Source organism: Pinus tabuliformis, chromosome 6 (assembly GCF_031772625.1).
Source record: "Pinus tabuliformis cultivar Carrire ecotype Pingquan chromosome 6, CPIR1, whole genome shotgun sequence".
Classification (NCBI taxonomy): domain Eukaryota; kingdom Viridiplantae; phylum Streptophyta; class Pinopsida; order Pinales; family Pinaceae; genus Pinus; species Pinus tabuliformis.
The window spans coordinates 1,224,502,882-1,224,529,002 of NC_142292.1; the positions used below are offsets into that span (position 1 = coordinate 1,224,502,882).

Below are 26,121 nucleotides of genomic sequence, written 5' to 3' on the forward strand. Positions count from 1 at the left end.
TGCACTGCACTGGTCAGGTTCAAATCATCAACATATAGTAGCAGTATCACCAACTCACCTTTTACAACCTTGATATAAAGATTTGGATCAACAACACTTTTAGAGAAACCAAGTCTCGTCAAATATCCATCAATTCTAGAATACCAAGCTCTCGAAGCTTGTTTGAGTCCATACAAGGCCTTCTTTAATTTGGCAACTGGTGCAAAGACTTCATCATAGTCTTCTCCCTCTTTCTGGGAGAATCCTCTAGCCACGAATCTTGCCTTGTATTTGTCAATGCTCCCATCTGTTGCATGCTTGATCTTGTAAATCCACTTTGAGGTTACCACAGACTTTCCTTCAGGTCTTGGAACAATTTCCCAAACATCGTTCTTCATAATAGATTGGTATTCCTCCATCATTGCATCCTTCCACACTTGTGAAGTAGTTGCTTCCTCGAAGTTGGAAGGTTCAAGTCAATCAACTTAGTCATTAAAGATGCATAACTAGAATACCTCTTAGGTCTCTTAGATTCCTTGAAGGTGTCTTATGGAGCTGCATGTCCTTCTGCATCTTGCAAAGTAGATTTTAGCCAAGCTGGTTTTTTTATATTTTCGGGAACAACCACAGGATCCAACGGTTCACAAGGTCCTTTTGGCATATCTTCATGATCTTTAGGATGACTAGAGGATGAGGGAGGACTTGTAACCTCTTCTTTAGGAGCCACATACTTCTATTCACCTTCAGTGTCCGAGTTCTCTTCTTTGGATTTCCAATAAGCTGCATCATCAAAAGTCATGTCTCTGCTTACTTCCACCTATCATTTCCTTGGAACATAGATCCTATAGGCTTTTGATGATTCACTGTACCCAACAAATATTCCCTTCTTACGGAAGGCTCTAACTTGTTTCTCTTATCCTTGGGTACATATATGAACACTGGAAAACCAAAGATTCTCATATGATCAACCTGTGGTTTCTGACTTGTGAATGCTTCTTTGGGAGTCTTATCTTCCAGAAGCCTATGAGGACTTCTATTCAGGATGTAGATGACTGTCTTGGTAGCTTCTCCCCACAAGAACATTGGTACATCTTGATCATGTATCATCGCCTTCATGGACTCTTCAATATATCTGTTCTTTCTTTCGGCTACTCCATTTTGTTGAGGATTATAGGGAACTATCAACTCCCTCTTAATCCTAGCTTCCTTACAGAAGGCAATGAGTTCCTTGGAGGTGTATTCTCCTCCATTATCTGATCTCAGGATCTTGATTCTCTTCCTTGTTTGGTTCTCCACTTCAGCTTTGAATTCTTGGAACATTCTGAAAACTTCATCTTTTGACTTCATCAAATAGATCCATGTCTTGCAAGAGAAGTCATCGATAAAGGATACATAGTATAGAGCACCTCCAAGAGATTTCATCGGCATGGGACCACACACATTGGAGTGGACTAGATCCAAAATTTCTTTGGACCTATGTTCATTGCTTGGAAAGGGTTTCTTAACATTCTTTCCAAGAGCACATCCCTTACACACACCTTTATGATCTATCTGCAAATTTGGTACACTTGAAACAATCTGCTTCAAAGCTAGCAAGGCTCTATAATGAAGATGTGCATATCTCCTATGCCATAGCTCACTAGGGTTAATATCATTATGTACTAAAGCTTTGGAAGATTGCCCTAGGAGTCTATACAACCTTCCTTCACGAATCCCAATAACCCTAGCAGAGCTTATACTAGAGCCCTTGTCCCACACAAGGACTTTCCCATCAATGAAGGCCACTCTATCTCCTCTATCTTCTAAACATGAAATTGAAACCAAATTATTTTTCAAACCTGGAACATAGAGTATGTTGCTCAAGTGAATGTTTTCACCTGTTTCCAACTCAACGAATGTTGTCCCAATTCCTTTGATTGCATAGCTGTTGTTGTCTCCAAGCTCTACCTTTTGTGCCAATCTTCTTTCCATCAAACTTGTAATATGATCATGCTCCCCTGTCATATGTCTTGAAGCTCCACTGTCAATCAACCATATATTGTTGTCATCTGCAAGAGATTTTGCAAGTGCGAAATAGTAGAAGTGATCTTTATCTCCTTCAACTTTGGATCTCTTGGATTGCTTGTCAAATTCTGCCGTGGTAGCATGCTGATTTTCTCTCTTCTTCCTATCATTGAACCTTTCAGGACATTGGGCTTTGAAGTGACCAAATTTGTTGCAACAAAAGCACTAAATTTGAGACATATCTTTCTTCCTTTGAGGATTGGGTCTACTATCAAAACCCTTTTTCTTCTTCTAAAAACCAGACTTCTTTCTTCCTCCAACTTTCATGGAATGAGCTACATAGGCTTGAGAATCTTCTTCTTTTGGCTTTCTTTCTCTAGATAGAAGTCTTGATTCTTCCTGAGCACAAGCTGCCCATAGTTCTTCCAAACTTGGAGCTTCCTTTTGGCTGCTTATACCTACTGCAAATGAATCCCATGAACGTGGTAGTCCATTAAGTGCTAAAGTCACAAGTTCTTTATCAGAGACAATTTCATCAATAACTTGTAGTTGATCTCTTAGTTGAGAAACCCTCACAAAGTATGAAGCCACTATATCGTTCTTTGTCATTCTTATATCACGAAGCTCATTTCTCAAGCTCATGACTTGGCCAATATTGTTGACAATATATAACTTATTTAGGGCATCATACATCTTCTTTGAAGTGTCAAGCTTTGAGATGTATGGAATAAGATGGTCCTTGATGGAGTCCACAATAATGCTCATGGCGGTGATGCCATCTTTCTTGTACTCCTTTCCAACTTCATCTATAGTTTCAGTCACTTTTCCTTGCACAATTTCCAAAAGATCTTCTTTTGCAAGAATTGGGTCAATTCTTGTCTTCCAAGCCCTAAAGTTAGTGGCCCCCTCTAACTTGTTATTATTTGATTTCATAGTAGAGGCCATGGATGCAATTTGAATATTTGGGGTTTCTTCAAAGTTATCTCAAGGTAGGCTTTTTCAAGGAGTGATCTCTGTGCTCTTTGCTTTACCAAAGCTTTGATACCATGTTGATTTTTTGTTGAAATTTGGGCAACGTTGGGACGAACTTCCCTTAAGGGAAACCCTAAGCCCCAAGAAAAGCCCATTAAGCCCTAAAGAAATTGTTATAAGAGGATTTGAAAATATATTTAAATATTATTGACAAATTCAAAATAAAAGTTCTCCCTCCAAATCTAAAAGTTGGCCTCACTCAAGGGTTTCATTTGACAAGCTGTGAAGTCTTATAAAAAGAGACACATTATCGAATGAAAAAGGTAGAAGGATGGTCGACTATTCTCTTAGGTTCGGATTGCTTAAAATTTCTGTGAAAGCTCTACCTACTTTTTTAAAGTTCGTTGATATGGTTCGAATACAATCTTTGGAGTATCTTCTGTGGACCGCAATTGTTGTTATCTCACATTTCACCTTGATATATGACATCCCTCTGTTATAAGGCCCAGATATATATATTCCTGTAACATCATTTTGATTTATGGTTTCACTGTAATAAATGGCATCATTTAGCTATCACATCGCATTTCATGGTAATGTTTATCGCATTGCTAAAATATATATTGCATATCTGAAATACCTCACGCATTACTGTAATTCTCTCACACACTGTCATGTCTCATGCATATCTGTAATAGTTCTCTCATACTATACTATGGCACTCACTCTTGCTTTGAGTATGTCAGTTTTATATAGGTTGGTTGGATCTCTTATGTTTGTCATATTCGAAGTCAACAACAATCATATATGGCAGTGTTGATATTTTCCTTTGATATGCAGTTTTCATAACAGTGACTTCGATCCTTATGACATTTGGTTTGGTATTTTCCTAATGCCTGTGATAACATATCATTGTGGCCTTGAAGACAATATTAAATGCATCATATTATAGTAATATGTTGAGCGAGCAATATTGAAGACTTTGTATAGATGCATGATCTCAGTTTGTATGGTTTGTTCCTCTACATGGCTTTGCTTCAGTTATATGGTGTTGATCGATAGTCCTTTGCGATTGGATATGGCTTTTTTGTGTTTGGTATTAATACACAGTTTCTCTGAGATGAAATGTTTGGCTGGCTCCTCTAGGTTTGGTACTTAGTTCCTCAGCACACACACACACACATATTGGCATGGATTTGTATGTAGATTTGTATTGGCAAAATGTATGACATCATTGATGTCCACAACAATGATGACCCTATTGACACTATGACGAGTTATTGCTTAACAATATTGGCATTGGCGTATTAGTATGGCATCACATAATAGTAGTGGTATGGTGGAGCAATATTGGTATTGGCATGGCACCATCTTATGTATATATGCAGAGCCCTTGTCGCTTGTAACCCTGAAGAGAAACTTTAATTCTGATATAGTGATGTTATAGTAACCCTACTTTATATTGATAGTGATTTCAGTATTTGAATCTTGTTCACAAACAAAGTTGTGAACAAGATTGTTTAGGTCTTAGGTAGCTTGATGTGAAGGATTATCTCTCATGATATTGTACTTTGTATCTCAGTGGAACAATTGATGAAATCTAATAGAAGAAGAAAAAATGATTATAGGTTTTTCCCCTTGTGGGGTTTTGCCTTGGTCTCTGACCAAATTCCGGTGTCTCTATTTGTGCATGCTTTTCTTCTAATGTTCCTTTTATTGTTCCGTTGCATTGTTTATGATATTTTTCTTTCTACATAATTGCTAATGATGAGATGATGTTATGATACTGTGGGGTGAATTTAATGTGTAAAAGATGTAATGCAATTATCTAAAGCAAAAAACAATATAGCCCTAAGAAAACATAACATGGTATCAGAGTTGGGCCGAAGAAAAGTCATGGATATCACCCCTGTGAAGACACCATTGATGGAAGCAAGTGAAGATAGTGGAGACCTAAAAAAAATGCTAGGGTTTGAAGGAAACCCTAAGCAACTTGGTTATTAGGGTTTGCTGGATATCATGAAGTTAGGGTTTGGAAGAAACCCTGTAGTGTGAAGGCCTAGATATGATAAAGGCTTGAGTGATACAGTCTTGAAATCCTAGCATGATCAGTTTCTAGCACCTGTGACAGATTCAGCGTAACCCTAGATGGGCTAGTCTCACTATAAGAGATGATTGTTGATGATGTCCTTTGAAAGATGAGTAACTACTAATGACTCTTGGTGGTTGGATCAAGAGGGAGCGGATCATTTCCTTCAACCCTTGTTAAAGATAATTACCTTCTAGATTTATGTTATTTCTTTATGACTGTTTTTTTTTGTTTAGATTTATCGTTTTAATCACTGCTTATCCTTCCCGCGTGAATATTTATTTGCATACTTCTAACTTACTGATGAAGATGTGATAAGCAAATCCTTCTTGAGGATCATCTGGATGCTAATTAGTGTAGGAAAAGCATGATAGTGCAGGAAGAGAAAAGTTGGAGCAAGAACACGAAGCAAGTGGAAAGTATTTTTGGGCATATGCAAGATGACAAAGTATATATGCAAATCGAGTGCTACAAGTTGCTAAGGTATCCTAATATTACAAGTTATGTATAGTATAACATAATTGTCACAGTATCATGTTTCGATTTAGCCACAATGTTGGGTCAGCAAGTTAAGCCCTAAGGTATGACAAGAATATCTCCGTCAGAGATGTCTCGATTCATACAATACTCTTGAGTGATGCATTTGTGAATGAACTTGATCCCTGGTACATGTGATATACTAATGCTCTTTATGGTTTAAATCTCATTGATATTTGGATTTTCTGATTTTGTCTAAAGATGAAGCATAGCAAGAAACATTGACTTTGATATATGGTAACTTGATACTATTGACAATGCTTGTAATGAGTATGGTAACCTTGATGGCAATAGTGGGATTGTAAGATTGATACTCATGATCCACTGGCTATCTTCTTATCGATCTTGATAAGGCTTTAACAAGCTATGATGTGGTAAATTTAATGGATGTCTTGATGTTAGGACTCTGATGGAAATGATTGTATAACATGATAGAGATGTGATATTGAATGGAGGTACACTTTTCAGCTACTCTAATTGTATGACATTAACCCTTGATGAATGATTGATGACATATACGTGTATGACATTAAAGCCAAATTGACTTGTCATGAGAACTTGATATAGTTTGACTTCGTGATCTGATATATGACAAATTTGTATGAACCAAAATGGCTATGTCCTGAAGAAACAATGATCTTGATGATGACTAAAGAAGCTTCCCATTCAGAGGGAGAAACTCCTTGATGATATCCCAACACCTATTATTATTTACAGTGAATGAATAGAAGACCCATGATTTCAAAATGAAATAAGTCTCCTGGACATGGATTGATGAACATCTGGTGTTGTTGAAGGTATGTCTTTGTTGATTGATTTTATATGCTAACAGTTCATTGATGACATGATTGGTTTACCCAAACATATTTAAGATCCACTCCCCGTGTAGAAGTGTAGTAAAGGACCTCCTTGTTAAAGGAAGTATACTGTCAGAAACAAGGCATGCTGGATTACATTGATGGATTATTGTTGCTAGATCTGGTGGATCCCATAACGAGCAAAAAAGTTAGATGGATTCTTGTGTTGCATGCACCCCAAGCCAAATAAAGTTTAGACATATACAGTCGGGACAGAGTCATCCTTATGGGTTGAGATTATGCTGCTATATGAGAGAAGCTTTGGCTTGTGGTTGTTGCCTCTCCGAGTGAAAGGGATAAAGGGTGAATATAGTATTCTTTCCTTTATGACATGTATTTACTCTAACATAATATTTGATTTGATGTCCTGTATGAATAGGAAAACAAAAGACTGCTGCTTTAGAGAACTGCATAAGGCAGTGTGATTGAACTCTTCAGTGTGCGGTTTGAGCCGGTACCGGATATGGGCACTTTGATATGATCTTCAGAGAGAAACTTGGATTGATGGATGAGATCCTCCCAGGTAAGGGTCTCGGCTAATCGAGAACACTGAGCTATGATTTTCCCCCTTGTTTGAGCTCACAGGGAGAGGAATTGACCCCGAGAGCTCCTGGGGTTGGGGTATCTCTAGGCAATAGGATGGTTGTGATTCTTACCTTCCGAGGTAAGTGGATCTCGCCTATTGTCACCATAGGGTTGCATGATCCTTATCACTTATGATAGGACGGGTATTTCCCCCTATCATGATTGACAGACTATACCCTCGTATGCATCCTATCCACAAGCAGTTCTTGTTGGGTTTGCCTCCTTATCTGGCCAATGGGTTGAAATGACTTGAGTAGGTGTGATCCTTGCATAGAAAGTGGATCTCCCTCAAGTATGACTTGAGTAGGTGTGATCCTTGCATAGCAAATGGATCTCCCTCAAGTATAGAGGATGCAGGTGTTCTACCACTTGACTCTTCAGGGTCAACTTAGGAAGATCAACAAACATTGGGATGGTTGTGATCTCTACCCTATATGGCAAGTTTGGTCTCACTTGTTGACTAGACAACATGATGGATGTGATCCTTGCTAGTAGATGGATCTCGCCCAATTGTCACTGAACAATAGGATGGATGTGATCCTTATTGGGAGATGGGTCTTGCCTATTGCCATTGGATAGAGGGTTGTTGCTTGAGCTCCCCTACGATGTTAGATCCCCCCTCTTTAGATTCGAGATTGTTCAAAAGATGGAGATGGGCAAAGATGAGCCAAGACGAAATATGAATTGATGATAATGATGATTCTACTTCAGATGACCATATTGATTATTGAATATAGGGTGGAAGCTGGATGCTCCCATATGATGATGATGTGGGTTGAGTTGGACTCCCCGATTATGATGTGGGTTAAAATGGACTGCCCTATGATTCTTCTTCTTCTTTAGATCGACATTGTTTAGGTGATGACCAAAGGAAATTGAGATGAGATGTGATGAGATGAATGTTTTGTTGATGGAGGTCATGTGAGTTGACCTAGAGATTAGTAGGGTTTGAGAACTGATCTCCCCTACCTTTGACTGTGTATTATTCTTATTCTATGAGATGAGTTGTTATGATGATGCAACTCACTGCCTTCTTATACTGAGACATGTTATCTGAGATGAGTATTATGAAGTTGATGGAAATTCCTCCCTAGATGAGAGGGAGTGTTGAAATTTGGGTAATGTTAGGATGAATTTCCCTTAACGGAAACCCCAAACCCATTAAGCTAAAGAAATTTATATTTGTTAAGAGAAGAATTTTAAATTGGTCAAAAGGAATTATTTGGGCAAATTGTTATACGAGGATTTGAAAATATATATTTCAATATTAATGGTAAATTCAAAATAGAAATTCTCCCTCCAAATCTAAAAGTTGGCCTCATTCAAGGGTTTCATTTGACAACCCGTGAAGTCTTATAAAAGGGGACAAGTTATCGAATGAAAACGTAGAAGGATTGTTGACTATTCTCTGAGGTTTGGATTGGTTAAAATTTCTGCGAAAGCTCGACATACTTTTTTGAAGTTCGTTGATATGCTTTGAATACAATCTTCAGAGTATCTTCTGTGGACTGTAATTGTTGTTGTCTCACATTTCACCTTGATATATTATATCGCTCTGTTATAAGGCCAAAATATATATATATATATATATATATATTCCTGCAACATCATTTTGATTTATGGTTTCACTATAATATATGGCATCATTTGGCTATCACATCACATCTAATGGTAATGGTTATTGCATTGTTAAAATAGCTATCGCATCTCTGAAATACCTCTCGCATTACTGTAAGTCTCTCGCACACTGTCATGGCTCACACATATCTATAATAGTTCTCTCATACTATACTATGGCACTCGCTCTTGCTTTGAGTATGTCAGTTGTATACAGGTTGGTCGGATCTCTTATGTTTGTCATGTCCGAAGTCAACAACAATCATATATGGCAGTCTTGATATTTTTCTTTGATGCACAGTTTTCATAACAGTGACTTTGATCCTTATGACAGTTGATTTGGTATTTTCCGAATGCCCGTGATAGCATATCATTGTGGCCTTGAAGACAATATCAAATACTACAGTAATATGTTGACCGAGGAATATTGAAGGCTTCGTATAAATGTATGATCTCAGTTTGTATGGTTTGTTCCTCTACATGGCTTTGCTTCAGTTATGTATGGTGTTGATCCATAGTCCTTTGTGATTGTATATGGCTTCTCCGTGTTTAGTATTAATAGACAGTTTCTCTAAGATTAGATGTTTGGCTTGCTCCTCTATGTTTGGTACTTAGTTCCTCAACACACACACACACACACACACACATATATATATATATCAATGTTATCAGAACTGAACCAGTGATCAACCGAAAATCCCTGTGGACCGGGAACCCAAAAAAACCGGTTTACCAAAAACACATAAAATATTCATATTTTAAAGAAAAAACATATATATTCATGTGCATCCACATGATTCCAAACCATTTAGACACAAATATGAAAAAGTTCTCATTTATATAGTAAGTAATAGTGCATATAACCAAAATAACACTTAGTGCAAAACATCATTGAACCAAAAACGTTAAAAATATCAAGAAGCAGACTCTAAAAGGCATTTATAGTCCAAAATAATATGATAGTATGATTCTATAAGTATAGTCTACAATACTACAACTGCAGCCTACAAGTGCTAATTGTCAATGTCATCAATGATCAATCATCATTAGAATCATCATCCTAAACATCCTCTTCATCCTCATTTGAAGAATGAGTAGCGTCCAAGTCTGCAATGGGATTGTGGCTTGATTCCCCCAACCCTGAAGCTGCTACTGGTGCTTATGGTATATCTGCCTTTGCAACCTGTGGGGGTGGGTTCAAGTCCAACCAAGAAAGTTCTTCACTGTCAAATGTTGTTGTTTGACTCTCCACAACCCATTTTGATGTTGGATCAAAGTCAACCAAGACAATGTTGCTTGATTCAGGGGTTTTATTAAGCAATTTGTTGCGCTTCTAAGGTTGTACTAAACAAAAACCATGTCATTCAACTGCTTTTTCTCCAAACTGTTTCTCTTCTTAGTGTGTATACGCTCAAACACACTCCAATTCTGCTCACACCCTAAAGCACTACATGTTTGGCTCAATATTGAATTGCAAATTTTTGCAATTGAGGGCATTCACCACCAAATTGTTGCCACCAATAGGCTGCAAAAAGGGTGGAAGGAAAAGAAGTATTAGCAAATGAATTTGAAAGTTGAAACTTGGACTCAACAATTGCAAATTGAAATGAGTAATATAAGAATTTGCAAATTTTGACAGTTCTTACCTGGGGGATTCTTTGCTCTATTTCTTATAGCCATAGAAATTACAAGGGTATCGATACTCTCACTGAAATTCATGAGGTTCTTATGAATCTCATCTGGAGTCTTGGAATCTGGGAGCATGCGCTCAATGCATTTATACAATCCCTCTAATACCCCCCCTTTAACCTCAAAATTTGTAGTGTAATCATTGCAATGCTATCGACTATGCTAGCTTTTGCTTGTGTATGATTTATAGGGGCTATCCTCCAATTATAAGCCACCCTCATGCTATAAACCAAGTTAAGCACAAATCAACTCCTAAACCCTAGCGGTTACCTTAGCCGTTTTGGAGAGAGAAAATTTAAAGGATTTTAATTAGGTTTTAAGGTGATCAACACACTTTTGGACCAACGTCTTATCCTACAAGGAATAATGGAGTCTTTATGGTGCAAAATCCTAAGGAAGGGTAATGGAGGAGTAAGTGGGGATGCTTGAGGGCATCCACTTCTTAAATTCTAGTTATTGTTCTTGTGAGGGGAGAAATTAAGTATAAGGTCTGCACATATAGAGTTTCCTTATAGGCTTTGAAGAAGACAATTTTACATGCAATTATGAAGCAAAATTTCAGCAATGATAAGCATTTAGTCATGGAACAAGTGAAACCCTACTTTAAACATTAAAGCATGCAAAATATCAATGATAAACAATAAACTTAAAATAATCTTCCACAAGAGCACTTCTTTCAATCCCAGGACAATGTCTCCAAGCAAAAGTCACTTCCCATAGCAAGTTGCATCCATAAATATCACATTTTGCCTAATGTAGTGAAAAAGGAGTCAAGTTGCACACTCTTGAGGAGAGGCCAAATTACATTTGTGATGATGAAAAGTTAGAATGAGGGGAGGCTTTATTTATATGAGCCTTCTCCCTCTCATGTTACAATAAATCTACTAATGAAGCCCTATTGACAAGTTTACTTTAAGTGTTCCACAAGAAAGAGGTTACAAGCCAACCTCGTAGTTCAAAAACATAACACAAGTGCCATAAAATCCCATATGTGTGGGAATAAATGCTCCTAAAGTATGACGTAATCCTCCAAATGAGCTTAATAAGTCACAAAAAGTCAAAAGATATGATAAGGGCTATTTAGTGCTCTGTACTCAAAAGTCACTCCATGCCAATATGTCATGTCCAAGGTGCCCTACATCACCCTCAATGGAGGGAGAGGGGTGATGTGGCACTCAATAACTCAAGCGTTGGGGCTCCAAGGTGATGTACAAATCCTCCCTTGTCATTTCAAGGATGGCCATCATCATCTAGACTCTGCAACAAGTGATGCCCATCGAAATGTGTTAAGGCCAGCTTTGGGGCACCCTGGTCCACTGGCAACATCATCAATATCTCCAACATCAAGCTTCATGGGCTCATTGTCTCAGCTTCGGGGGGTCCCACAGGGTATCAAACATCTTGTGGTGTCACCAGATAGCCAAACACTTTGCTCTAAGTAGGAAACTGTAATGTTCCAAACTAGAATAAATAGTGATATGCAAAGCAAAATCGATTTACAACACAAAAAATTTAAACAATCAGCAAATGCTCATAAAAAACTCCAGAAGTGAGAACTAGCTGAGCCATTTTATTGATCATTGGAGCAAGTACAATAGTATGGAGAAATGCATTTGGTCTTGCCTTAATGGCAAGCGTGACAAAACCTAGGTGATAAGACAATGATCACAAATGCTGGAAATGATAGCTCCTCTAATGCTTTGCGCTGCCTAGAAAACTGCACTACTGGCTGGAAAGAAACTGCAAGAAACCCTGTCTTCGATGCTTAGAAAATGTTGCTACTTTAACCCCAAGCTCCTTAACCAAAACCCACAAAAACCCAGAAAGGGTTTGGTTTGAACTTTGAATCCAACTCCCAAAATCGACCTCCAAGAGGCCCTACGCCCTCCAAAACTGCTCAAGAATACGACCCGCAAAGATACAAACAAAATCCTCCTCCAAGGCTCTAGAAAAGTAGAAATATCTTCAACAATTGTTTCCCCCAACTCTCCCTGCAAAGACAAGCCTCAACAACTGAAGCTTCACTTCCCACGTGTGCACAATACTCTGCCTCTATGCTGAACCAGGAAGTGCGAAAGTCACACTAGATGGGAGCTCTCTCCTCCAGCTCCAAGACTCACCAAGATGGCAACCCAACACCTATGCCTCCCTTCCAGAATTTCTCCCGGCCAAACCTCCTCAGAAAGATGCCACAATCACAACTCAACCTCCCTTCACTGCGTCCTCCAGAAATATGCACCACCTGGAGAAGATGGATGCAACTGCTGGAAATCACAACGAAAACCTCCTCCGAAAGACTGAAGATGAACCTCTCTAGGGTGGCACTCGAAGTCCCCTGAAGAAAGGGTGAGCTCTCTGCTTGAAGAACTCTTGCTAAACAATGAGTGACTTGACTAAGTAGCTCGAGCAAACAAAGAGAAATTCGATATGCCAAAGATGATGAAATGAGGAGAGCTGCCTTCCTTATATAGATTCCGTGGAGCACTTTTCCCTCCATCGTGGGTCCCTCACTTAACCATCGATTTCCCCTCCATGCAAATCGAACTAGGGAATGCATATTCTCCTAGTGTGGGTGCCCCCCACGTATAACTTAACCACATCAAAATAACTTATACTAAGTCTAACCTCCTAATAAAATTGAATGGGCCCCGTCACCTCCAAAATTGGTCCCAAAATGTAATAATTAATCTTGTTCCAAATTAATTTAGGAAGGGACATGACAGAAACATTGCATCATCAAAGTCAATCTCTTTGCAATGGATATTATGGCCTTTGTTGCTTTGCTACTTCGCTGAGGAGGTGGGGCAATCACCTCAAGAAGCCATCTACTGATGTGATGAGAACCACCTAAAAAAACCTTCTCAAGATCAAGTGCAAATCAACAATCATTAGGTAACAAAAACCATGGATGTATCATAGTGGACCATACTTAATGTTAGGGGCACAATTAATACTTCACACAAAGATCACCTTCAAATATCTAACTAGACCAAGTCCTGTATAAGTGTTCCCTCCCTTATGTTAGGGATGGCTAGATGGATAACCCTATTAGGTGTTTCCAGCCCCTAAGGGGAAGTGATAGGTCCTAGGTTAACCCATCAATCCATAGGTGCATTTGAAGATGGTGGCAATGGAGTGGGCACAACTTCAAGGCTAGGTGCCATAACCAAGTGATTAGCTAATGGTGGTCCAACATCCTAAGTGTATAGATGTAAGGAGGGAGCAATCGTGGAGTCATGAGTTATCCCTTTCCTTGGCCTGCTTTTTCCACGCCTCTGGTGTAATTTTTACTTCTTTATGATAATGCTTTGATTAGGATGCATAACTTAAGAATTGAAGCTTGCATTTGAGAGATTTAACATTTATTAACCCTTAATGATGAGGGAGTTTATCAATTATCACAGTTGGGACAATACAAGGGTTCCTTTTTATGGATGGAGCATCATGTGCTCTAGGAACTGGGGTGATGGCTAATGAGGGGCGTAGAGCTCATGTTAGGCTTTTGCCCACGCGCTAATTTTGTCCCAACCATCTTCTGCATTTTATCTCTTTATTTCATTGTGGCTTTCTTTTGTTTTTATCTTTCGTTTCATTGGACTAACCTACAGGGAATTTTTTTGGCCCAGACTAAAGGATGAGGATGAGAGGGTGCCAATCCCCATGACCAATGGTCATCGACCCGAAGAATGGATATGGAATAGATGGAAAGATGGAAAGTGGTAAGAATGGAAGATTATGGGCATGCCACTTCAATTAGAGCCTCCCCAGTAGTGTCCTTCCTATAGCCCTAAGTCCTCAGAAGAGGTTCCACTGGACTAGAGTCAAAGACTATCTTGAAGTGAGGGAAGAAAGATAAAATCAAGATCGATCAATCATTCAGATCACCCCTTGATTCATATTAATATGCCCCAAAACATTAAGTAAAAGCACATGATAACAAAATGGTTAAAGTATCTATTGATGGATGACAGACCTTCCTTAAAGAAGGAATGTTGGATGGGAGAAAGAAATCTGACCAAAGCTATATGTCGAGGATCTATGGTATCATGTCATGTGCTGATCAATTGGGCTGTTGGATGGCTGCCTATCCAAGGAGAAAAAATTCTCCAATAGTTTACTCACTTTTTGGTGGGTAACAGGGACCATATTCATGAGATCATGTTTACTCTCCTAATCAACTACCAATGGTCAGGGACTAACGAGGTGCAAACATTGAGCAACACCCAAAAGTATTAAAAAATCAAATGATTCTATTTAGCAGAATTTAATGGTCAAGATTCAAGTTGAAGTCAAAGTGTTTGCACCTAGAACCCTTGATGATGCTTTTTGTTTTGCAAGATGGTCATAAGTTAAGCTTTCAACACTTAAGAAGGGAATCCTATTTACCATCAAAAGGAATAGTCAAGGTGATGGTGCAAAAGGGTTGCAAAATGGAGCACAATCTTGCTATGAATGTGGGTGACCATATTCATGAGATCATGTTTGCTCTGCCAATCAACTATCAATGGTCGGGGATTAGCAAGTTGCGAACATTGAGCAACACTTGAAAGTATCAAACATGCAAATGACTCTATATAACATAATTTAATAATCAAGATTCAGGTTGAAGCAGAGTGTTTGCACCTAGGACCCTTGATGATGCTATTTTTTGTGCAAGATGCATTGATTTTTCTAGTAGAAACATACTTGAACAATTTTTTTCTATGATGACTACTTCCAATGATTTATTAACTCTAGTTCCATATATCATTCAATATCATTAAGAAATTATACATAAGAAAATTTCAACCATTAAACATGAAAGAATAGTAACACAATGCAACAATGAGACAAGAGACACAGAAAGTTAGGCCTGAGGCCAGGGCAGAACCCACAAGGAGAAAACCCATAAATCTTTCCTTATGAGAGAGAGAGTTCAATGTTCATCAATACATCCAGAAATAAGACATCAAGATAACATCTAACTAGAAACAAGAGCTTCCCAAAGGTGCCAAGCCTCTCCTCCTTTCTTTTGAAATTCGGCTTCCTCCTACTCTTTCCTTCGCTAGAACAGAGATAAAACAATAGATCAATCGATGTGTCAAAGGAGGGGGAGAGGTATCATATTAATAGTCTCCAAAAGGGGTCAAATAGATGCCTCAAAGGGGCCTAGCTGACTTGAGGCCGACTTGACATTTGTTGAGTTATTATTTCAAATTTAATTTTTCTTTTTCCTTTTGATGAAAACACTGACCATGGCTACCAAAATTTCCAACGCGCCATCTTAGCCATGGAGGTACTTTTCATTCTCTCTCTCAAGATCAATCTCCTTGACCAATCCATAGGTCTCTCAGCAACAACCCAATGGAGAGATCAGATGTACACGTATCTCTCTCTTTCATGATTAGTCTTCCCGACCAATCTATAGGTTTCTCAACAACTGCCTAAGGGAGAGATCAAATGTACAAGTCTCATCATAAGGAAAGTACATAGCATCAAATACATCCCATCAATCAATATCATTCATGAGGGCAAACTCTTCAACCATAAGCAATGGTTTTTCAGTCAAGCACAGGGTCCATCCCCCCAACCATAAACAAGGTCTCTTGGTCCACGACCCAAGGGAGGAATCCCTATCTTGATATCAATTGCCCCGACTATATAGTCTCTTGGTCCATGACCCAAGGGAGAGAACTCATCCTTCCCGACCAAACTCATTGGCCTCTTAGTCAATGACCCAAGGAAGGGAACTCAAGATCAATCTCCTCGAGCAATCCATAGGTCTCTTAACAACTGCCTAAGAGAGAGATCACAAAATCAATGTCCCTGACCAAACTCATTGGCCTCTCAGTCAACTGACCTAAGGGATCACTTCATGCCTCAGAACCAAGCTCCTCGACCAAACTCACTAGCCTCTTAGTCAACTGACCTAAGGAAGTGACAATCTTCTTGACCATATGGTCTCTTGGCTACAACCCAAGGAAGATTCATGATGCTATACAATCTTAGCTATTTTAGGCTTTTCACATAAGCAAACATCAAAAACCTGCTCAACAACGGAAAAGTATACTATGGTCGAATCCAACAGACAACAACCATCTATTTATTTAGCTTTAATCGTGGCTTCTCATAGAAGCAATCATCAGAATATGCAACAAATAGTTCAACGAGCCAATCGAAGAATCAACTAAGTCAAAGTCAACAATAGAGTCTTGCAACTTCTTCAAATTCATCGTGGAGATGTCCATGGACTCTCAGTCCATTTAGCCAAATCGCAACAAAGATTTCACCAAGCTCATACCATACTATCAATATTACGAAAACAACTCCCTCTAACATTGGGCAAAGTGATCCACAACTCTTGTTAGAAACATGTCATTAGCACATAATAGGTTCATCTTTAACAAAATCAGATCAACATCACTTCTTCAAAACTTCTAGCCATCTTCATCATGGAAGTCACAACTAACTTCTTTTCTTCATAGATCAAAACATGCTTCAATCAGGCTGATCTTGTCTGCGCCCTCTGGGTCCATAGCATATCCAATCATGAATCTTCTTGTCACTTTGTTCTTCCATCAATTGCCACAGCCTTGGTAGTCTTCACAATGTACTTGCAATCCTCACTAGGAGGCCATGGAAGAACAAATACTACCAAACAAGATATAAAAGGACAATAAGAATAACAACAATAATAATTCAAAATAAGAAAGATACAAGATACCTATCTTTGAGAACATGTCAACTCCCTCTTAATCTTATCCTTCTTGCATCCAACCTTCAAAACAATGTCATCATCAAGATGTCATTTCTTCTAGGAGCTAGGGTTTATTCTTTCAAGCAGAAGCAATTAATTCTAAGCCCTAGGCTTTCATCTCGAACCCTTGATAGGGCTATCAATTGTTTAGCTAGGGTTTTGACTCCAAACCCTAATAATGCTTCAAATTTAGTCAAGGTTTACAAATCCACTCATTCTTGCATTTAGCTTCATCATTCTTGTTTTTAGTATCAACATCATGAGTGATCAGTCCTAGGTTTTAGTCCACAAACCCTAGGTATTTCTTGTTCAAACCCTTGTTAGGGTTTGCAAATCCAAAACATTTCAATCTTCTAAACCCTAAATTTTGCAATCTCATCAAATCTCATATCCTCAACAATAATCTGATCAGACTTCAGGCTTTGAAGGAGAGCTTCTACCTCTTATTATTTCTGCCTTGCTTAGCAAATGATGTAACCTTGACATCCTTGCATTTATTTTCATTGTCTATGTTACATGCTCTTTAGATCAATGCCATTAGCAACATCTATTCTTGCAATAAATTCCATTATTCAGATCTAAGGCTTGTACACAAATATCCACTCAAGCTTTTAGTCATTTAGGACTTTATCAAGAGAGGCATTGGTCTTTAAGGCAAGTCACATCTTCAGAAAAAAGTTTTCAGGCCTTGTTCAATACTTGAGATTCCTAAAGCAATGTCCTGGTAGACTTGCAACTTGTTCGTCTCTTAATGATTCTTAATTGAGATACTGAGTCACCCATCACTGTTTGATTGCCCTAAAGGTTAGAAAAACTCAGAGGGTGATTAGACAAAAAGGTACATGACAATGGCTTCCATAATTTGATTGTAAGTGGTTGAACATATTCCGGATTTATGCCATCAGATTTTCGTGGCAAACTTCGTTCTAATACAATAACTTATGACAGAAAGAATTAGATCAATCAGGTCAGCTTCTTTGTAGTGTATGCCATCCTTTTATGTATAGAGAGGTGTCTCCTTCAAGCAGTTTTGGTGTCAGGGTTATACAATAGATAGTCTTGTGTCACAGAGATAAGAGTGCCTCAGACCTTGCTTTGTTCACAGGGCTATTGGAGCCTCAGATCCGCACTGTTTTCCATAGAGAATAAGTGCCCCGGGACTTACATCATTCCACAGTGATTTATGTTTTAGACCTCACATCATTCCACAAGAATTTGCTTCATAATATTTGCATGATTCCACAGATATATAGCCTTAGATTTCATGTCATTCCACAGTTTAATGTGCCTCAGACTTCACACTCCTTCCACAGAGATAAAGTGCCTCAGGTCCGCATAGTTTCCACAGTGAATCAGTGCCTCAGGTCTGCAAATTTTCACAGAGAATGAGTACCTTAGGTCCGCACATTCTTCATAAACTAGGTGTCTCAGAGAGTTCAACGAATGCCACAGATATATGATGCATAAATGATGCCACAGAATTCGTATACATAATAGAGATGATGAGCCCAGATTTCCATTTTCAATGAGCAACAGATTTTCGCTTATCATAGGGGACCATGAGATGACATACCACAGGAAACTCGGATCAATTTGCAGACCTTGATCACAGAGATAACTTTGCTCTGAGGTAACTTGGACCTCACCTCAGAGGGTTAACACAGTATTAAACCTTCCAAAGGAATGAGGGAGCTCGGACCATCATCATTTAAATCTGATCATCAATACAGGTCTTCACCCATATTAATTTCTACTGAGATATTCACAAGGAGGCTCAAACTTTCTTAGAAAAAGGTTTCTTATCATCATATACAGGCACGGATCATCATAAATGCAATTAACATAGTTTCATAGTTATGTATAGCCTCAGCTCAGTTCTCGAAGGTCCTTGGTCCTGGTCACTTTCTTCACTGAGATTCTCGGCCTCATTGACAGATCTATGCGGCCCCACAATAGGGTTACCTCAGTCACAGAGCAGCCTGTTACGCACACTTTCCAGCCTCTGCAATTACTTCGCTGCTTTTTGAGACAACTCGGCCTTAACTTGGCCTTGTATCCAGCCTCAACAAGGTCTCGACCCTCTTCTTAGAACTCTTTATCAACTCGACCAGGTCACAGATTCATCACAGAACTTCGGCCAGCTAGATGAAACACGTCCTTCTCTTCATACTGTTCTTTAACCCCAACTCTGATACCATGTTGATTTTTCTAGTAGAAACGTAATTTTCTTCTACGATAACTACTTCCAATGATTTATTAGCATTAGTTTCATATATCATTCAATATCATTAAGCAGTTATACATAAGAAAATTTCAACCATTAAACATGAAAGAGCAGTACAAAAACACAATGAGACAATGAGACAAGAGACACAGAAAATTAGGCCTGAGGCCAGGGCAAAACCGACAAGCGGAAAACCCAGAAATCTTTACTTATGAGAGAGAGAGTTCAATGTTCATCAATACATCCAGAAATATGACATGAAGATAACATCTAACCAGAAACAAGAGCTTCCCACAAGTGCCAAGCCTCTCCTCCTTTCTTCTGAAATTTGGCCTCCTTCTACTCTTTCCTTCGCTAGAACAGAGATAAAACAATAGATCAATTGATGTGTTAAACGAGGGGGAGAGGTCTCATATTATTAGTCTCCAAAGGGGGTCAAATAGATGCCTCAAATGGGCCTAGCTGACTCGAGGCCGACTTGACATTTGTTGAGTTATTATTTCAAATTAATTTTTCTTTTTCCTTTTGATGAAAATACTGACCATGGCTACCAAAATTTCCAACAAGATGGTCATAAGAAAAGATTTCAACATTTAAGAAGGGAATCCTATTTACCATCAAAATAAATAGTCAAGGTGGTGGTGCAAAAGTGTTGCAGAATGGAGCACGATCCTGCTATAAATGCAGGGGACCATATTCATAAGATCATGTTTGCTTTCCCAAATCAACTATAAATTGTTAGGGACTAGCAAGTTGCAAACATCAAGAACCACCTGAAAGTTTCAAAGAATCTAGGTAGATCAAAAATCAAAACAATTCTGAGGAACAACCAACAAGGCATTATTCCCCAGGCTCAACATGGGTGAGCCTTTGATGTCATGACATGTAATGATTGGGTTGGGGAATTTTGACTCACTGAAAGCATAGAGAGTGATAAAAATTCAGAAGGTACTGATGATGGTTGATCCTGGAAGCACTCTTAATATCTTGGATAAGAGCATCAAACTATTGAGATTCCGACTGAGCACCAGGGTCAACTTTCTATTATTATTCGTGGCCATAAGGTTATTTGTTGTGAAGGGGTTGTACCAAAGGTAGCACTCCTAATTGGCAATGCATTTAATAGGTGTGTGGTGTTTTCTTAGTTTATCAATTTGGTTTTTCTTAGGTCTTTTATTTTTCTCCATTGAAGTGTTTTCTTGGGAATGCAGTGTGCTTCCTGTACTCTGTGGGCAAGCATGGTGCTGCCCCATTTGTATTTGCTTTATTATCTGGAATTAATTGGCATACATTTTATCTGTATTTTCTGCAGAAATTATGTGGAAAGCATTCTGGTTTGTTGTGGGTGCATTGGATGAGCCAAACTAGCTGTGCCTTTCACTGCTGGCATAGATGAAGTATGTTTGAGCACATTCACTCCAAGAGATGCAACAGGTTGGACCAAAAATAGTTGAATGATTGTGTTCTTGCACTACAGTCTTTGGTTCCGCAACAAGCAACTGGAAGAAACTCTTGATGCTATTGAGCTATATGAGGTCGATCTAGTATCAGGTTGGATTTTTGAGATAGAGGAGGTAGCTTTTCCGAGATGAAGACCTTGGTTGGACAGAAAGTTGGATACAAACTCAATAGCATCTTCAGAGGCAAGGGCAGGGTGTTCAGGCTCTTGCTTATGATCTTCAGAGTTTCATGATTCATCATTTATTATTCCTTGCCATGGTATATCATCCATGGCATTTGGACATTGTAAATTTAAAGTTTTGAATTATTTGCTACTCTATAAATTGGAGGCTGGAGAGTTTAAAGTTTAAACTATTTGATGTTTCACTATTTAGTGTTTATGTCTATGAAAGTTGCTGTATATTTCTTTTGATTATTTAATATTGACATAAGCCTATTTCTGTATTGCACAATTTAATTTGATGGCTTTGTCATAAAATGGAAAATCCTTGATTTTAGCTGGTGTTGTGAATATTCTATGTATTTTTTAACATGCCAGGTTATTGCCGAGTTTTGCCAAGTTCTCAAGTTGAATTTCAATTTCACTGTTCAGGTTTGCTGAGTCATTGTCAAGTCCAAGTTGTGTAACTTTGAAATGGTAGAGTATCTATATTTTTGTTCAGAGATGAGACAGAATCCTCTTGCAGTCTCGAAGCATATGATTCATTACAGAAAGAAGATGTTATCCAATTCTGCACAAATAGAAAACATGAAGGTGCTTTTAGGCAAGTTACTGGAAACTAGAACCCCAAAGGGTTAGCTCAATTGGTTGAACCATCTGCCCAAGGCATGTTGCCTGGTCAAGTCCTGTAGAGATCAAAACTGGAAAACAGGAAAACATAAACCGTAAATTTTTGATTTTGTACTTATCTGGACTGCTATCTGATCCGGTGAAGTTGATGATGCTGCAACTGCTTTGCTCCAATTACCCGGGAGACCAATTCCACCCAGCCAGACTGAGCAGAGACTGGCTGCCCAATCCAGTAAGCTTCTCACAGAAGCTCACTGTCCCCCGCGCCCAGAACCTCAGACGGATTAAAGCTCTTCCAATGGCAGACCTCTCTCACTGGCAGACCTCTCTCACTGCTGAATCCTTCCTCCTGGTTTCTAACTCCGTTCTTCCAGCCCCATTTCTCGGTTCAGACCTCTGGTTTTATCTGCGGGCCTGGCGGTGGCCGCCCTCCCACCTGCAGCCACCGCCTTTCCTCCTCCCGACACGCCTTCCATGCAATTAGGCGGCTCTCAGATATTTTCCCCTGCTGTCTTATGACTTTGCTTACGTATCCCATTTGGTTTATGGGCCCCTTATATAAGGGTGTTTGCTTTTCTCTTTTTTTTTTTGATTTTATTTTTTTATCACAAGGTTTGATTTTATAAAGTTCAATATATATATTTTATAAAGTTTAAAATTTATATTTATAAGTTAAATCATATTTATTTTAAACTTTGTTTCATATTTGTTTTAAGGTTTATTATATCTGTTTTTAATATAAAGTTTAAAACTTTATATTAGAGGATTAGTTTATGTGGGTTGTTACATACACTCCCCCTTCAGAAAACTTCGTCCCGAAGTTAGAGTTTTAGGTTTAAGATTTTAATGGTCACGCCTGTCTCTATCCAGGTCCCCAAGCTATTCTAAAATCCTCTTATCCTTCCTAATCTCTTCTGCTCCCATCCTATCCGTCCTCTACTGGAGTATGCCATGGCGTCAGTTTTACTGACCTAACCATTCATAAACTCTAAGGTGACAGCGTCGGTTATACCGATTTGATTCCCAGTAGGCATCCGACAGTCATCATCACACGTCTAGGGGAGCGTGATTCACACAGTCCTCCCATGACTCCAGGATTCGGAGGATAAACGGTGGGCAACACCTCCACCCCTTCTAGTAGAATTAGGGCTAATACCCTATCATAGAATCACTTAGAGCTTTAATTGTTCTAAGGTTCTGTCATCGCGTGGTCATCCCGGTAACTGTCTATTACCTGCAATCATACACTTATCTATGCATTCGTAAAATGTGTATCAGCATATTCAAAATAACTCACGTATTATTCACTTATGAATTCATCTATGATACTACAGTACAACATATTTTGCCATATTCCATGCATGTCTTTTGACCTTCATCTAGAATGCACTCACTTCCTGATTTCTATCCCATTGGTCGTATTGACATGTATAAATAAATCAGATCTATGATATCTTAATTTCTTTCAGAAGTAAAATCATTCAACGATTTCTATTCCATTGGTCATATTCATAGGTATAAATAAATCAGATCTATAATATCTTAATTTCTTTCAGAAGTAAAATCATTCAACGGTTTCTATTCCATTGGTCATATTCATAGGTATAAATAAATCAGATCTATAATATCTTAATTTCTTTCAGAAGTAAAATCATTCAACGGTTTCTTTTGTTTTTTTGTTTTTGTTTTTTTTGTTTTTTGGTTTTTTTTTTTACTTTACTTTACCTTGACAACTATAATTTAGTAAAACGAACCACATATATCGTTTTTGTATCCATGTACCAGCAGAAATTAAACCTATATTATGTCACAAAATGTCACGTTTATCTATAATCATTCAAAAATGTTTCTGAGTCTCTGATTGCAGTGAAGTAAATATATACTAAACATAGTTTAAAATTCTTCAAAATTGACATAGATTAGGGTATCTTTGACATATGTCCTCTGTATTTTCCCAAGTTGCTGATCCAGGACTATACTTGTCCCATTGGACCTTAACTTGGTCCACCAGGCGGTTCCTCAGCTGACGAACTCTACGTTCCAGTATACGTAACAGTTTGACCGTTATGACTCCCTCGTCTGATACGTGCAATTCCTTCCACTGGAGGTTATGAGATAGATCAGCTATATAATGTCTTAATACAGAAACATGAAATACATTATGAATTCTATGCAGGTGGGGTGGCAGGGCAAGACGATAGGCAACAGGTCCCACTCTTTCCATGACTTTAAATGGCCCAATAAATCGGGGTGACAACTTTGTCCCTTTTCCGAATCGAATAGTACTTTTATTTGGTTTGATGTGGATGAAAACCTGATCCCATACATCATACTTCCTATCAATTCTGTGAGCATTAGCATAACTCTTTTGTCTATCCTGGGCTTCCTTTAATCGTTGTCTAATTTGTCTTACCTGTGCTTCCATTTCATGGATTAATTCAGGTCCTATAATCACTCAATCTTCTAACCTGTCCCAACTTAACGGTGTTCTGCAAGGTCGACCGTATAAAGCTTCAAATGGAGGCATTCCAATCGAGCTGTGGTAACTGTTGTTGTATGCGAATTCAACCAAGGGTAAGTACTTTTCCCAGTGTGACTGCTGATCCATCACATACATTCGCAACATGTCTTCAAGAACTTGATTTACTCTTTCAGTTTGAACATCAGTGTCAGGATGGTAAGCAGTGCTTAAATTTAGCTGAGTACCTAAGGCTGTCTGCATGCACGTCCAGAATCTAGAAGTGAATCGCGAATCTCTATCGGATATAATCTTTTTAGGTACTCCATGAAATCTGATAATTTCATTTATGAATACTCGAGCTACGTCAGCAACATCATAAGTATCTCTTACGGGAATGAAATGGGCACTTTTTGTTAATTTATCCACCACTACTAAAATGGCATTGTGTCTTTGAGAAGTAAGAGGTAGTCCAGTGATAAAATCCATAGAAATGGTCTCCCATTTAGACATAGGAATGTCGTGGGGTTGTAAGAGGCCCGCTGGGTGACAATGATCTGCCTTTACTTGCTGACATTCCAAACATTTTGCAACAAATTGAGTGATATCGCGCTTCATACCTGACCAAAAGAAGAGTTTCTTGGTGTCCGCATACATTTTCCCTACTCCAGGGTGAGCACAATATACTGCTCTGTGGGCTTCCCCAAGGATGGTATCTCGAAGATTTTTATCATCAGGAATATACATCCTTCCATGGAATCATAAGATTCCATCGTTTTCTAATTCATAACCCTCAAATTTAGGTTCTTTTGCCCTTTTACCCTCAAGACTGGCTCTCACTTTTAAATACCAGCTGTCTTTTATAAGATGATCCAGTACTCGTTGTCTTAAGTCCACTTTAATGGGTATAAGAGAAAATACCCAAGGTCTCCTGCTTAAAGCATCGGCTACTACATTTTCTTTTCCTTTAATGTATGATATTCCGAAGTCATATTCACTTAGGAATTCACTCCATCGCCTTTGCCTGGCATTTAAGTCTCTTTGGGTGAACAAATATTGTAGACTTTGATGGTCGCTTTTAAGTGTAAAACTTCGTCCCACTAGATAGTGTCTCCAAATCTTTAAAGCTAGCACTACAACGGCTAATTCTAAATTGTGAGTAGCATAGAGTTCTGCATGAGGTTTTAACTTTCTGGAAGCATATGCTATCACTCCCCTATCCTGCATCAACACTGCACCCAGCCCTTGCTTGGATGCATCAGTACATACCGTAAAATCTTTGCCCATATCAGGGACTCTTAGGATTGGTGCACTGGTGAGTAGTCGTTTGAGTTCAGAGAATGCTTTATTACATTCCTCGGTCCATTCATACTTAACACCTTTACGCTGAAGGGTTGTGATTGGCTTTGCGATTTTGGAGAATCCCTCCACAAATCTCCGGTAATAACCGGCTAAACCCATAAAGCTTCGTATTTCATGTGCATTTTTCGGTATTGGCCATTCCATGATCGCTTTTACCTTCTCAGGATCTACTGAAATCCCTTCACCTGATATGATGTGACTCAAATAATGAATCCTTTCCTGAAAGAAGGAACACTTGGATAGTTTTCCATATAACTGACGTTTTCTAAGGCAGGACAATACTATTCGCAAATGATCTTCATGCTCTTTCTCATTCTTGGAATAGATGAGAATATCATCTAAAAGGACTTGCACAAATTGATCAAGATATTCACGGAAAACACTGTTCATAAGATTCATGAACACGGCTGGCGCATTTGTTAATCCAAATGGTACCACAGTAAATTCATAATGTCCAAAACGTGTCCGGAATGCAGTCTTAGAAATATCATTTTCAGAAATCCTTAGCTGATGATATCCTGATCGAAGATCAATTTTTGAAAAGACAGCAGCTCCTTTCATTTGATCGAAAAGATCATCGATTCGAGGCATAGGGTATTGATTCTTTACTGTAGCTCGATTCAAGTCTCGATAATCTATGCATAATCTTAAGGATCCATCTTTCTTCTTCACAAAAATTACAGGAGCGCCCCAAGGTGATGTACTGGGCCGAATATGCCCTATATCGAGTAGTTCCTTCAATTGGATTTGCAATTCCTGAA

The 26,121-nt window shown here is 38.6% G+C and overlaps 1 protein-coding gene across 2 annotated transcripts in view; it reads left to right on the forward strand.

The window, feature by feature from the left end:
• LOC149263109 (uncharacterized) overlaps positions 1-26,121 on the forward strand; it is a 196,806-nt gene that overhangs the window by 40,580 nt on the left and 130,105 nt on the right. The window contains exon 2 of one of the 2 annotated variants that reach the window (XM_089425761.1): positions 20,602-21,008. The exons of the other annotated variant lie outside the window; for it this stretch is intronic. Within the exon in view, the coding sequence (XP_089281887.1) occupies positions 20,979-21,008 (30 nt within the window). The 5' untranslated portion in view covers positions 20,602-20,978. The remainder of the gene's footprint in view (positions 1-20,601; positions 21,009-26,121) is intronic. 2 annotated transcript variants of the gene reach the window in all.